Genomic DNA, 16,346 nt, shown 5'->3' on the forward strand with positions numbered 1-16,346 from the left:
AAAAATATTATGGGCCAAATCTCAATGGCTTCATTCATGGAAGTGGTCATACAATCAGTGGGATTACTTCTGCAAACTCAGTTAACAGAATTTAGGCCAGTGTTGTGAAATGTTTGCAATCTGTTCTACCTGTGTAAACTAAGCTCTTTCTCCTAACAAAGCCATGAGTGGTCAATAACACCCTGAGAAAAGAGTAGCCATCCTGTGAAAACATGGCAATGACACTGAGATTGTAACTGCATCAGAGAATTAAGAGTACATTGCTCAACTTTTTAAATGGATGATGCTTAGGCTGAACTAACATTTCACAACTTAAACTTTCTCCACGCTCAAAGCTAGGAGCGAAGTCCTGGTTTTGCTGAAGACTGAGGGATTTTTGCTGCTGAGATCAGTTGGGCCTGGTTTTTATCTTGTGTTGACCCATTTAAAAGAACAGCAGCATTCCCAGTTTTGTACCTTGAGACACCGAGTAGTCAACACATGGCCCCAAACCCCAAGAGAAACCAGGGCATGGAAGTCAGAGACACTTAAAATGGGCTTTGTTTTCCACACAGTGAATTTTAAAATTTCTTAGTAGCCATCTTACACTGATGCCTTTGAACAGTCGTCCCCCTCCCATTCCTTTGTCAGGGGGCCCAGCTGTCCCCCGTCCCCAAGGCTCAACAGGCACAGCCCAAAAAGACATGTAGAAACAGAGATGGCGAAGGGCTAAAAACAGTATAGGGAACATCTCTATTTTTATACTTAGCATTAGAGAGAAAGCCAAACCATTTGGGAAGTTGCAATGGCCGAAAGAAGGGTGAAATTTGTAACCATGGCAACACCGAGCTTGTGCCTATTGACTGTTGTCAGGAAACCATGTGAAAACATGCAATTTAGAGGCATTAGCAGAAGGAGGAGGTCTACTTGTTCCAAAACCCATACTGTGCCTTCTTATAAAACACTTACAGTTTCAAAATGATTTTAGGTTGTCTGTTTCAGTGCAGAAAGCACTTTAATGTACAAACTCAAAATTTAGCCTCTATTACCACCATTTTCAGGTGCTTGTCCTCTCTGTATTTGTAACTGAAAAAGTCCACAGCAACAGTCCTGGCCATTTTAGATTTGTTCTTCTTTGGCGATAAGCTCCTAAAAATTTATCTTGGCAAATTCTGCTATTGCAGACCTCATATCACCTCCTATGTCATATAGAAATGCAAGCACGTCTTCAGTCTTGTTTTAAAAAATAATACATTCCAGGCAAACCCAAAGTTGTGTCTTATTGTAAACAGATTCAGGGCTCTTTATTCAGAGCAGGCAACATGAGTAGGAATTTCCCAGGCTTTGCTAGGCAGACACACTCCTTCGGAGGGACACCATCACTCATACCATCAATCACAATATTTAAATACACGATTTTGAAGTACACAATTTTCACACACTCAACCTATTCAGAGATGTTTTACTAAAAAACTGCAAAAAAAAGAGAACATACTGTAAATTATACTTCTAAAACATTCACAACAAGGTCAATAGGTATACAAATAAACAGTAACCAAAAAATGAGGAGAGACTCTTGCTTCTAGCTATCCTATAAAAAGTATTAAAATTCTTTCAGATCAGTATTGCTGGAACACTCCTCTATTACTGGTAACAGGTCTTCTATTTTTCCAATACTTAAGTCAGAAAACAGAAAACAAGTTTGGATATTTTGTGTTTGTAAAAAACTGTATAATTTCTGGAGAAAATATCTTCTCACTCTTCAAAAATGTATTTAGTATATACATGTATCTGTTAAAATTCAATATGATAGAATAGAAGCTCTTATTGAAGCTTAAATCACCTTAGATTGAAATGCTCAAAATAATTTAAAACTTCATCAACATCTTGAGGTATCTTGGCAATGTTTTACTGCAAACGGATCTTTCTCGGATACTTGTATCAATTTATCTAGTTAAAATGTGCAAATGGTTGTGAATTTGTCTTATTTTAATTATACAACAATAACTATTTCAGGACTTTCAATGCCATTTTGTATAAACAATAATCCTTAAAAAACCCTCCATGGTGATTTCAAACTTGCAGTTGGAAGCTTTTTCAGGAGTTATATATGGGAGTTGGGCACACAATATAGTGGTAGTATCGTCCAATTTAGAGACAGAAGTCTGGCTTCATTAGAAAAAGCTTAAGTTTTCTTCAGCATTTAAAAAATGAATTATACTAAATTCTTTCTGATCCTACTGGCAGCTTTTCTAAGCTTGTTTTCCAAAATAGAAAGCATGGTGTTACACTATTCCCTGTGGGTAGGTATTTTTTGTCTTACATTTGATGGTGAGGTTCCCATATAACAAGTTCAGGTTGATAATTACAAATTGTTGCCTATCTGCTTTGTTTGCTAAATGCGTGACCCTTGAGGCTGTCTTATTCATTGTTATTTAATTGCTCCAACCAATGCACTTTCACTAAAATAGATACATTGGATAACCAAGCTGCAATGACAGAAAGAAATAAATTGTCACTGGAACCAATCCATGTATGCTCAGTCTAATCCATTATTAAAGAAATAGCAGTATTTTCATTCAGAACAGTGTGCTTCAATAAATACATTAGCTCCAATTTCCACTGATTTTCAATGTTCTGTTCTGAATTAATGCAATGTCCACAAATATCCATTATTTATACCCAAAAGGCAAACACTTATTTTGTCAATTAAGACAGGTTTTATAACCCTGTGTAAAACAAGCATTCCTGTACAAATCAAGAACAAACACTTCCATAATATGAAGATATAAATCATGCGTAGACAGGTCTTATGTAAATTTTGTGACTAATATTCATGAATGTGCACATGAATTCTCTTTCTGTAACATTCTAGAGTGCCATTAATCCATATGCTTTGTTGTGTCATCATCAGGGTACATACATGAAATTTCTCTATACTCCCTCGACAGCAGAAATAGAATACCTCACCCAAACAAAGACAAACTTCACTACTCATGGACTACAGGAAGAAAATACAATTCTGTTATCTACACACATGGAGATAAACTGCTCCATCATTCTCAATAAGAAAGAAGGATCACTAATATAATAACAAATATGATAAAATCACAGAATCATAAATAATTTAGGCTGGAAAAGACTTTAAAGATCATCGAGTCAAACTGTCAACATGACACTGTCAAGTTCACCACCAATGGTAAGAAAATATCGATCATAAGAAAATAAAAACAAGCAATGAGAAATCAATGTTTTTTATACTTGCCCGTGGAAAGGTTGTAAATCTATCCAGTTCTTCCACAAAGCAAAACATCTGTAAACTGATTGCTGACATTACGATTAAAAGGCTGGCAGTAAATACCACCAAACTCCCAAGTTTTTTTCCTGGTCCAAATATCTTATACACAAAATCCTCCAAAGCAGGAGAAATCTTTATGAGCCGAACTACTCTAAGAACCTGCAGAGAAAGAGAAAATACAGCTGTATTAATTATTAGATTATCACATTAATCAATAACTTTTCCCAGGATCAGACACTTCAAGGTCAAAAAGGGACCTGCAGCCTTGTAAGTCAGTAGATATCAGGTTGCTACCACTTGTAACAGACCAAAAGCTGTGGGTTAGGTTAAGAACACAAGCCCTTGAACCTGTCAGGTTTTGTCTGTACACACCTTGGCTTGCCTGGATTATTTTTTTAGCTAGCAACAGCAGTTATCCAGTGACCAGGTAACTTAACCTGCTTTGTTTTTTGCTTAGCTATTTATGATTGCATGGTGTAACGCTTATTGCTACAAATATCTTTTTTTTCCAACATATCGTAATAACAAGCTGTAATTTTGAACAGAAAGAGGTATCTATGACCCTTTTATAAAATCCAGCATCGAGATGTACAGGTACGAGATGACAGCAGAGGCCCTGAGAGTACAGGCACAGGAGGATACAGGAGTTGGCCGTCACCAACTCACCAATCATGAAGTCATCACAGAAATGCAACTGGGTGAAGCTGTTTTGGGGTAACAAAGGGAACACAGAGACAAAACACACCACAGATAGTAAATCTGAAGGTAATGTGCAATTACAATGCAATGAAGGTTTACAGTGTGTTGCCACACACAAAGATAGTTTCAGGCAGAGGTGAAAATACATTAGTCTAGACTTAGCAATTGAGAATCTACTGCAGTGCTAGGTAAATTGCTCCAGTTTGATTATCATCACTGTTAAGAAGTCATACTTATTTTAAATGGACAGGGTCCTGAACAGTCTTTGAAGAAAGCTCTGCTTTGAGCAGCAGGCTAGGTGAGATTACTTTCAAAGGCCACTTCCAACCCAGGTTTTTCTGTGACTCTATGTTATTTGTTGCACCAGGTTATATATTCACATAAAGAACTGCCAACTCTTCTTCCACAGGTCATCTTTCCATTTCAGTGATCCAAAGCACAATTGCTTGGCATTGAGTACCATATAATCTAGAAAGTTTGGTACATATTTTGCTATTTTATACTACATACAACAAGGGAAATTTTGGGTGGCACTTCTCAGTATCAGAGGGCATAGCATTGTGTGCCACTGACATATTTGATATATTTGACATACAGGGTGTTTCGAAAAGATTTTTGGGGTCTACCTTTTTGAAACACCCTATAAACTGTTTTGAAATTGGGTTCATCTTTTAGAAACAACCTGTATTTGACAACTCTCAGTATTAGTATCCACTGCAGAACTGTGATTGTGTGTGGAACTCCTGACCCATTCACTGCTGAGTGCACCTTGGAAAAGCTGCTGACAGCTCCGATTCTCCTACTTCTGCCACTGATTGTGGCACAAACAGTGACATGAACATTAGTATCAACAGGAGCCAATGGCAGCAACAGTAGTTGCTGGAGGCAACAGACAGCAGCATATGGGGAAAATAAGATTCTGCAGTTCTTACAGAGAAAAAAATTTCCTAGCCCAAAGTATCACCTATATTTCTGCAAGAATCATACTGAAACTGAAAGGTAGGAATTACAGTGCAATTACAGGCTGACCTTATGTGCAAGTCAAATGCAATTACTGTGCTGCTTTTGGAGAGAAAATAAGTTTGACTGAAATTGTTCACAGAAGAAGTTCACTGTACCTTGTAGCTTGCTAATAATGTACACCTTTGCACTTCACCTGAAACTCACCTCCCTGCCTGTCATCCAGGCTTTACTGCCAAAGGGGAGAGAAAGCCAACTGAAGAAAGCAACTTTTTTTCAAACATACCAGATCCCTTGTGTGAGATGGGATGAGCACTCATTGTCTCCAGTAAAAAAGGGTCCTAAATACAGAGGTTACACTAAATATCTTGACTTTCACAACGTTACAGCATGGTGAGATAAAGCCCTTTCTTTCACATTGGTGCTGTGATCACATTACCTATAGTCTGAGTCCATGAAACTGGTTACCAAGGCAGTAACAGCGAGATGAATGACATTTCCAAGTACTATGAACATGTAAACATGACGTCTTCTTACTTACAAGATCTACTCGCAGTGTAAACGTTAGCTCTATTCCCATCAATACTAGCTTCAACACTCACCCCAATGGGGTGAAGTTGGTATTCTGAGCTGTGTTTTAGATAAACTATTACCTGCCTTACTTTTTCCCCCTTCCTTTGGAGAACTTTAATTGACCTTCAAGCAGCACATTAATCTTATTGACACTATTTGTTTTATTCATTTATTTTCATTAAGTGACAAATAGAATCTTGCAAAAGTACACTCTAATGAACAGTTATGCATTCTATGTAATTGGATTGCAAATTGTATTAAATTTAAGAGCTGTAGAAGGTGCACTATTTGGATTAAATATAAAAATATGTTAAAAAGCAAATCAAGATAGAAAATAGAAAAGAGGTGCCACAGCTTTGTTACAAAGAATGGCTGCATCTCCTAAAAGGGATATTTATTCATAAAATGACTCAGCAATATTTTCCCCAAGCACAAATACAATACCAACTCTTCAGTCCAGTATAGGTCAAATTCGGTTTAAATTTCTGTCTTTTCTGCCAGTTCATTACAGATCTCTGCAATAATATGCAAATTCTGTCATTTCTCCACTGATTTTGTGCTCTACAGATTACAGCCATGGAGTGGTACATTGCTGTAGTCTTTCACAGAGGGCTTTGCAAAGTGTTTTGAATGAACGTACAGCAAAAGGAATGGGTGGGAGGGTGGACAGTAGCCAATGTAGTGAAGACTGAATGATGTGTTGGCAAACGGTAATGATAAAGACCTACAAATAATGCAGATGGAAATATATGGTAAGGAAGACCAGACAAGCCAAGTGATATTTCTGCTTGCTATCCTGGAATGTGTCAAATAAGACTCCTGTTTTCAGTAATCTGTTTTGTTGGCTGACAAGGAACACATTTAACCTGTCATCATTAATACCTAAAGGCCTGGAAATCTGCCTAACGTCAAGACGTATCGATGTGAAAAAGTCTTTTTGACCTTGGTTGATTTGAAAATGTGTTATCTAGCTTGCCCAGAAGCTTAATTGCGGGGGAATACGGTGCATACTTCCCTTACTAACTGACATCAAAGGTAAAGTTTTTACCAACCTTACTGTCATTTTCCTTTTAGGTGATTTGGATTGCAAAATACAACCCAAACCTTTCAGTACAGTAGGTGTTTCTGCTTGTAAAAATGTATGTGTCTCATATATATCCCCACATTTTCTATCAGAAATGCTAGCACTTAAAAAAAAACCCACAGCACCCCCACCCTGCCACAGGAAAATAATTAAGTACATTAAAAATAAAATACTTATTTTATTAACAACATCTGGTTACATTTTATTTTCAAAATCATGAGTTAGTAATGACATTACCTATTTAGTCCTACATACTAATAATTTATACTTACAATTCCTAGAAATTATCAGATGGAAGTGAACTCTCCCCTAATAAATATGGACCAACTATTAAGGATGTTGCTGAGAGTGCCCAGCTCGTTTTCCTGTGTGCTTTTGATACAAGAGTGCAATGGCATTCTCCTGATAGATCATCCTTTCTTGAAGGTTAGAAATACCGTGCCACACTGAATAACAACATTTTACATATCTGGACAGCAAAATCAAAGCTATAACCATCTGAGTGCCTTCAAATGATACCAAGAGAAAACAGAATATGTGATCCTGAAATACTTCTTGAGAAGGTTTGTAGAGCCATTTAGAAAAAATACAGGATGGCATAGGCTTCTCCTATGTCCAATACAGCCAATGCCAGCCAGTACCAAGACAGACCCACTGATGGCCAAGGCTGAGCCCATCAGTAATGATGGTAGTGTCTCTGGGATAATATAGTTAAGAAGGGTGAAAAAAACCCTGCATATGTGCAATTGCAGCCAAGGAGAGGAGTGAGACTCTGTGAGAGAAAAAACTCTGAGACACACAGGTAAGTGAAGAAAGAGAGAGCAGAGATTCCCCTGCAGCCCATGGTGCAGACCACGGTGAGGCCATCTGTCCCCTGCAGCCCATGGAGGTCCATGGTGGAGCAGAGAGCCACCTCCAGCCTGTGGAGAACCCCACACCAGAGCAAGTGGATGCCCAGAGGAGGCTGTGACCCTACGGGAAGCCCACGCTGGAGCAGGATCCTGGCAGGACCTGTGGCCCCATGGAGAGAGGAGCACAGGCTGGAGCAGGGGAAGAGTGTGAGGAGTCCTCCCCTGAGGAGGAAGGAGCGTCAGAGAAAACGTGTGATGAACTGACCACAACCCCCATCCCTGGTCCCCCTGCACTGCTGGTGGGGAGGAGGTAGAGAAATCGAGAGTGAAGTTGAGCCCAGGAAGGGAGGGACAGGGGGAAGGTGTTTTAAGGTTTAGTTTTTATTTCTCATTCATAGAATCATGGAATAGTTTGGGGTAGAAGGGACCTTCAAATGCCATACAGTCCAGCCTGTCCTCATAGGAGAGGTGTTCCATCCTTCTGAGCATTTTCATGGCCCTCCTCTGGCCCCTCTCCAACAGGTCCATGTCTCTCCTGTACTGAGGGCTCCAGAGATGGACACAGGACTCCAGTTGGGGTCTCACCAGAGCGGAGCAGAGGGGCAGAATCACCTCCCTCGACCTGCTGGCCACGCTGCTTTTGATGCAGCCCAGGATCCACCAGCCTTCTGGGCTTCCCATTGCTGGCTCATGTCCCATCTTTCATCTATCAGTACCCCCAAGTCCTCGGCAGGGCTGCTCTCAATCCCTTCATCCTCTAGCTTGTATTGATACCAGGGGTCGCCCTGATCCAGGTGCAGGACCTTGCACTTGGCCTTGTTGATTTTGACTGGTAATAAAATTAAACCAATTTCCCCAAGTAGAGTCTATTTTGCCTGTGATGGTAACTGGCAAGTGATCCCTCCCTGTCCTTATCCTGACTGACGAGCCTTTCGTTATATTTTCTCCCCCCATCCAGTTGACGAAGGGAGTGACAGAGCGGCTTTGGTGGGCACCTGGCAGCCAGCCAGGGTCAAACCGCCACACATTTGTAGAAGTCTGAAAAGGCCATCATACTTCAACCCACACTTGGGGAGACTTCTCCCCCATATTGTACTCGCTTATAATATGTGTCACTATAGCTAATCACATTTGTTCACAGGACTCTGCCTGACAATTTATTATTTGCCTTTATTATTACTCATTCACCATACCAATTCATTGCTAAATAATGGGCAGATATAAATTGTTTGATTTTTTTTTTTCTTTTAGAAAATCCCTTTCTTCAGCTCTGTAGAATATAGCACGTTATAATGAATCTCAGTGCTTTCTCCCACAACTGGAACAATCCTAAGCACTTCAAGGAGAATGAATGGGGAATTGGTTGCACTGACTGAGAGAGGAGGAATCAGAGTCTGAGTTAATCAGTCTGTCTTTGTCTCTCCTTCCTGCTCTTCCCCAAAGTGAAAACATAGGAAGAGTTTAATAAACACACTTTCCCTCTACAAAAAGTATGGTTGGAGAGCTATAAAAACAAACACTATGATGATTCTGGGGAAATGCCCTCAGAAGACCAGCAACAACTGGACAAGAGACTCTTAGGCACATGACTGCCACAGAGGACTTGGAGAAGCAACAGCAAGTGTACTGAGGCCTCAGGGACAGAAGTCAGGAAAGCAATGGTGGACACTACAGGAAGGTGATGCTGTTAACAGCTGTATGCAAGGTCAAGGCTGAATGAAGGACAGCAAATCACAGAATCACAGAACAGCTGGGGCTGGAAGGAACCTCTGAAGATCATCTAGTCCAACCCCCCTGCTAAAGCAGGTTCACCCAGAGCAGATCGCAAAGGAATGTGTCCAGGTAGGTCTTGAATGTCTCCAGTGGAGACTCCACAGCCTCACTGGGCAGCCTGTTCCAGTGCTCTGGCACCCTCAAAGTAGTTTCTCCTCATGTTTAGATGGAACCTCCTGTGTTTCAGTCTGTGCCCATTGCCCCTCATCCTATTGTTAGGCACCACTGAAAGGAGTCTGGTCCTATCCTCTTGACACCCACCCTTGAGATATTTATAAACATTGATGAGATCCTCTCTCAGCCTTCTCCAGGCTGAACAGATCCAGCTCTCTCAGTCTGTCTTCATAGGAAAGGTGCTCTAGGCTCCTAATCATCTTTGTAGCCCACCGCTGGACTCCCTCCAGTAATTCCTTATCTTTCTTAAACTGGGGACCCAGAACTGGATGGAGTTCTCCAGATGCGGCCTCACCAGGGCAGAGCAGAGAGGGAGGAGAACCTGCCTCCATCTGCTGGTCACACTCTTCTTAATGCACCCCAGGATATCATTTGCCTTCTTGGCCACAAGGGCACACTGTTGACTCATGGTCAACCTGTTGTTGACCAGAACTCCCAGGTCCTTCTCTGCAGTGCTGCTTTCCCTTACCTGTACTGGTGCCTGGGGTTATTCCTCCCCAGGTGCAAAATCCTTCACTTGTGCTTATTGAACTTCATCAGGTTCTTCCCTCCCCAGTCCTCCAGCCTGTCCAGGTCTTGCTGAATGGCAGCACAGCCTTCTGGTGTGTCAGCCCTTCCTCCTCAGTCTCCTCATCCAGGTCACTGAACAGGACTGGACCTAACACTGACCCCTGGGGAATGCCACTAACTACAGGTCTCCAACTAGACTCTACACCATTGATCACAATTCTCTGAGCTCTCCCATCCAGCCAGTTCATAATCCATCTCACTGTGCATTCATCCAGCCCGCACTTCCTGAGCTTGCCTATGAGGAGGTTGTGAGAGACTGTGTCAAAAAGCCTTGCTGAAGTTAAAGTAGACAACATCCACTGCTCTCCCCTCATCTGCCCACCATAGAATGCTAGCAGGTTGGCCGAGCATCATTTCCCTTTGGTGAACCCATAATAAACTAATCTAAAACCTACTGAACAGAGTAGTTCAGATAAGAAATAAAAGTTGCTGAAAACAGAAAGGACTTCACAGCAAAATAAGGAAGAATCCTGATTCTATAAATCCACCCAATAAAGATAGTTAAGAACAAACACATTTGTTATATTTTTTGTATTCTCAAAATGAGTCAACGTCATGAGAACATCAGTAGTCTGAGAAGGGAAGTAAATGAGAGCGAAATGTTGATGGGTAATGTTTTTAATTGGTTTACAGGGTAAAACATAAAAGTAGCTGATCATACCTGAAAATATGTAAACTGAGAGTGATAGAGGTCTGGATAAATATGAAGAGTGGTTCCAACTACAAGCAGCGACTCAAACTTGTGAAGAGATGAGCTGATGTATCCTGTGAAACCCAAACACCAGATCTTCAGGAGAGCTTCTAAATCAAATAGAACTGTAAAAGCAACCTAGAAAAATACATAAAACAAGAAAGATATTTTCAAAAACTTTTATTTAAATTAACAAGTTTCTATGTCATGACACCTATCAAGGTTTTGTATGTCAAAAACAAAGATCTCCATGATAATTAACAAAAACACTCATACTCTACAGAATAAACAATAAACAATAAAATTTCTCTTATTGGCTCATATTCTTCCTTAAAATGTACACTTTAGGAAATTTTCTGAAGTTTCAACACAGACAAGTAGATTCCACAATTTGGAAGGCATGAAATAATAAATCCATTCAGTTGACCTTTCACTTTATGTATACAGATGAAAAGGTAAAAAACTGATGAGATATTTTTTTTCAAAATGTGAAGCAACACGTATGAGCTGTCTGAAGAATTTTAAGAGATATAAGGAACAGAGCAAAATTTAAAGATGTCATTTAAAAACTGCTACTTCAATTTTCTAAAACATCCCTAGTAAAACAGCTAAAGTAAACATCCCAGTAAAACAAAGATAGAAAAGTGGGAAGTTATAGGGGAAGAAAACTACTTGTAGACACTGGATGACTGTGGGATTCCTTCAGAGGCCTCTCCTGTAACATTTAGACACTAAAATGTAGGATGTTCAGCTTGAAAAAAGGGAGACAATTTTACACAGGTTTACATCTTCAACATTTATTTTCCCTCTCTTCTCTCACTACTGAAAATTCTGGCTAGACACACTTCTTCCTCACCCATCTTCCTAATTTACCACTGTATATACGCTCAGATACTCCCTCACTTCCCAGCAACCAGGAAACCCAATGGAAAAGTTTCTCCTTGACTTAGCAATCTTCCTCTCTGACCCTTCACACACTCTGAGGCTCAAAAGAGACGCTGTAATAACATTAGGTGGCATCTCTATACAACGAATACTTTCAAAGTTATGTGTGAACATTAACAAAATACAGGTCAAACCTCCTTTGAGTGAAAGCATTATTCATCTTTTAAGATGGAGAGGTTAATTGATGGTGGGCCATAATGTTTACCGGACTTGGCAAGGGATAATAGAGAATTAGATTTTAACCCTGAATCTCTGGGATGCTGCCTTAAGTACTTACATTATCTAAAATTTAAACTCTCTAGTCCCTCAAAAATAAATTTATCAACATGAAAGAGGGGTTTTGTGTGATGGCTAAATGAAATGTCACATGTTTGGTGTATACAGGATGGCCAAAAGCAGGAGTGGAGATGGAAATTAACTGCTGAAGTTTATGCCCTATGTTTATTCCCCTAGTCCACACAGCTGAGTATGAGCAGTGCTACCACCTCTATTATATGGTTTCCTCAAGGCATGTAAATCAGTTATCAGGCTTCAAATGTCCTCTGAATGATTAAATCAAGGTGAAATGCTTCAGAGCACTCAAAAAAATTATTTACATTAGGAAAGAAATACTACTAAAAATACTCGTGTGATTTCAGGCATACAAAGATCCATGTACACAATGTAGGGACTCTTTCATGCTCGTATTCTTCAATGTATCTGGCCAGTTTTTTCAGCCCTTGTTCTAGTAGCTCAAAGAGAACAATGAGCCACATTTGAAGAAAATATCCCTGTATAGGAAAATACCATTTAAATACACACACACGTACTTCAGAGCACATAGGCTTCCTATTAGGACAAGACTAACAAATATGATGTTAAGTGTATTTTAATTTATTCTAAAAATGTGTGGGCGGGATCATTTGCATTTTACATGCTTGTCAAACGAATTCAAACCACTAGTACTTAAAAATGTATCAAATGGTCTGCATAACATCTGATTGCATTTATCCACCTGTCTTCCTGCTGACAGAGCTTGTATTTTTTTCCTTCCTTGTAATTAATTACAGAAGATTCAAAATATCTGACTAGAACTTTTGTTAGGTGTGAAATGTAATAAAATTTTATAGACTTTAAAAAAAACCAAAACAACTGAAATCACTCCTTTAATTTCTGTAGAGACAGAGGAAAGGCAAATTCACATGAGAAGCCAGAACAGACTCACAGAGAAAAAGCAGGTGTGCCACTCAAGCAGCCACCCTGCACCAGGTTGCCCATTTTGCTTGGGGGGTTCAAAAGAGGAGACACCACAAACAGGCTGCTTCTCTGAGGGCTAACTCCCATTCCATCACCTAGAAGCTTCATGGTGTCAATGTTGCCATCAACAACATTAACTTATACCAGTAGCCCCTCAACATTTTTGGCAGAGGCAGAGCTCAGTATGAGTCAACATCCAACAGTGACAGATCCAGCTAGATTCCTTTGTAACTGTGGCTTACTTGGGAGGTTATCAAGCTGTTGGGAAAGACAAGAATTCTTCTGAGCAGGATCAGTGGGACTAAGGGAACAGACCTCCAGCATTTCCCTTGTTACCAGATTTGACACAGCACTCAATTCTTCCTTCAGCCAGGACAGGGCAAAGGCTACAGAAAGGCAGCCATGCAAGGGGACAGACTGCCAAAAGAACTGAGGAGGAAGTGTGTGTAGGAGCACCTGGTTTTGAACTCTGGTTTTACAGATGCTATAAAGCAGTACTTGTAGGCATCTCACACCTCCTCATTAAGACATCTACTCTGTAACATCTTTTGGAATAATAGAATAGTTTGGCTTGGAAGGGACCTTCAAAGGTCATCTAGTCCAACACCCCTGCAATGCGCAGGGGCATTTCCAACTAGATCAGGTTGCTCAGAGCGCCGTCCAGCCTGGCCTGAAATGTCTACAGGGATAGGGCATCTACCACCTCTCTGGGCAACCTGGGACAGTGTTTCACCACCCTCATTGTAAAAAATTTCTTCCTTATGTCTAGCCTGAATCTCTCCTCCTTTAGTTTAAAACCATTATGCCTTGTCCTGTCACAACAGGCCCTCCTAAAAAGTCTGTCCCCATCTTTCTTATAGGCCCCTTTGAAATACTGGAAGGCCCCAATAAAGTCTCCCTGGAGCCTTCTTTTAATAGCTTCTTTTAATGGAAGACAGTGTGGCGGTTGCATATAGAAACAAACACCTATCACTGTTCCAAGTATTGAGCAAGTAAAGTCAACATCCTCAACAACAATTACCAAATTGAATTTGAAGCTCTGCTCTTTTCAGGTTCTCAGACACTGCACTGAGGTTTTTAGTCACTCTGTTAAAAGTCTGGTTTTGCTTCATCTGTAAGGCTGACGTATACAAGTTGAAATGCTTGTCAGAACCTTGTATTTACTACTGGGTATACAAAATTGTGTGACCAATGGGATCTGGGTTCAAAGTTCACTTCTATCTTCTATCTTTTTGTCTAATGTTTTCCTCCTTTTCTCTTGAGTCTGTCTTCTCTTTCTAGCAAAGAAAATAGTGTGTTTTTTTCTTGGTACTGGGTATCTCAGTAACTTCACTTAGATTTGTCTACTGAATTTAAGGTATTTCTACAGTTCTAGGCCACTACTGCATGTGGTCCACAGAAGGGATTGAGTGATCTGTTTTATTAGATCATGTCTGCTCCTAAGGACAGCAGCTTCCAAGGTGACTTCTGGAAAATGAATCAGAAAGCCAGATCTGCTTGCTGTAATCTGTCTGGCTATTTCCTTTAGCAAATGGAATCCCCATTGCTGTTGGCTGCTCAGGTAAGCTCCCTCTGAAGGGAAAGCTTTCTGCAGCCTAGTCTATTGGAAAATACAGAGCAACAGCAGTGTGTCCTGCTGCAACCACTCTCCCTCACTAAGGTAACAAACCAGCCACTGTGGAATAACCTGCATTGTTTGAGTATTCAGCCTCTTCAAGGCTCTTAAAAACAATTTCTTTGTATGCCCTGTGCTGCAAAGAAGAACTTTCACAACCACCAAGTAGGAAATGACACCACCTTATCAATTTCTACTCTCTCCCAGGATTTGTTTTACTCTTCTGCTACTGTATTTTATACATCCTTCTATAAGATACTAGGGGTTTGCTTGTTTGATTTTTATAATGTCTCTGGTAAAGGCATCACAAGTAAAACAAAACAAAACAAAACAAAAACCCAAACTAAAACCAACAAATGGACATCAAGAGTATGCCTTACAAATAAACAAAATACCTTTCTCTATTGCAGACTAATTTACCTTAAGTACTTAAAAATGCAAACATGTACAATATAAACAAATGAGTTTTCTGGCAACCTCCCCACTAATAAATCAGTAACCTAAGATGCAGTTACAGTGAAGTGTATCTTTAAAGAAAACTGACCATTGCCTACAGGACAGAATTACAACACACTGGTCTACATGACATACTGATCTTGAATTATTAAACCCTTGCAAGTATTTCTGCTGGAAAAAACCCCAGATGAACAAACCCTACTTTTGAAATAGATGTTGAATGGAATGTTTCCAGCACTGATTAATAAAAGCATAATTAGGCTATATATTCAGTGCCTAAATAGAAACAGCACATGCAGTGTTTCCTATTTTGAATATAAATAGAATTAATGTTATTTTGTTACTTGCTGTATCCTGGCCATAAAGCAAAAATGCTTACCACAAAAAGTTCACAATTTCAGGCTCTAATGGTGACTTAATTATTTGATTCTTGCCTAGCATATTGTACTGGTTTTGGCTGGGATAGAGTTAATTTTCTTCATTGTATTTTGTATGGGGCTGCGTTTTGGGTTTGTGATGGAACAGTGTTGATAACAAAGGGATGTTTGAGCTGTTGTGAGCAGTTCTTACACAGCATCAAGGTCTTCTGCTTCTCACACCACCCCACCAGTGAGCAGGCTGGGGGTGAACAAGAAGTTTGGAGGGGATAGAGCCAGGACAGCTGATCCCAACTAACCAAAGGGATATTCCATGCCATATGACATCATGCTCAGCAATCAAAAGCTGGGGGGATGAAGAAGGAAAGGAGGATGTTCAGAATTATGGTGTTTGTCTTCCTAAGTAACTGTTCCATGTGATGGAGCCTGGCTTTCCAGGGGATGGCTGAACACCTGTCTATCCATGGGAACTGGTGAATTAATGACTTGTTTTGCTTTGTTTGTGTGCACAGCTTTGGCTTTTCTTATTAAACTTTCTCTTGACCCATGAGTTGTCTTACTTTTACCCTGTTGATTCTCTCTCCATCTCACTGAGTGTGAATGAGTGAGCAGCTGTGTGGGGCTGAGCTGCCGGATGGGATTAAACCAGGACAGAGATTAAAATGTGTCTCCCTGTCCTCACTTCTATCCTCAAAGCCGTGGAAGGTGTCATAAGAGCATCCAGCATTTGTTGGTTTCGTTCTGATGTCTTATTCCCAGGATCATCCTCTTTCCTATTCCTTTTGCTTTTCAAATATGCTCAGAACTCCAGATAAAATAAAGATAACACAGATCACAGTTACTGTGTGCTTGTTGGCTGGGCCAACATTTATTCAATGTTCATACAAACCACAGCCATTTCCAGGGGCACGAGAGACAACAGAGCATGACACAGCACTGTTGTCTACAGCTTGCTCTTTTTTTGTGAGTTTGGATTCTGGTGCTACCTTTAACTTTTCTTTGACTTTTGTCCCAGAACTGGTGAAGTCTCAGCTTCATAAGATTTTAAGAGATCAGATACAAATT

General features: G+C 40.2%; 1 protein-coding gene across 7 annotated transcripts in view; it reads right to left on the minus strand.

Annotated features, from left to right (window-relative positions):
• NALCN (sodium leak channel, non-selective) overlaps nucleotides 1–16,346 on the minus strand; it is a 238,908-nt gene that overhangs the window by 97,522 nt on the left and 125,040 nt on the right. For all 7 annotated transcript variants that reach the window (XM_065057850.1, XM_065057839.1, XM_065057844.1 and 4 more), the window contains 2 exons: nucleotides 10,623–10,790; nucleotides 3,245–3,436 (listed from right to left, as the gene is read on the minus strand). In XM_065057850.1, coding sequence (XP_064913922.1) covers nucleotides 3,245–3,436; nucleotides 10,623–10,790 — 360 coding nt within the window. The remainder of the gene's footprint in view (nucleotides 1–3,244; nucleotides 3,437–10,622; nucleotides 10,791–16,346) is intronic.

Source organism: Columba livia, chromosome 1, assembly GCF_036013475.1.
Source record: "Columba livia isolate bColLiv1 breed racing homer chromosome 1, bColLiv1.pat.W.v2, whole genome shotgun sequence".
Classification (NCBI taxonomy): Eukaryota; Metazoa; Chordata; class Aves; order Columbiformes; family Columbidae; genus Columba; species Columba livia.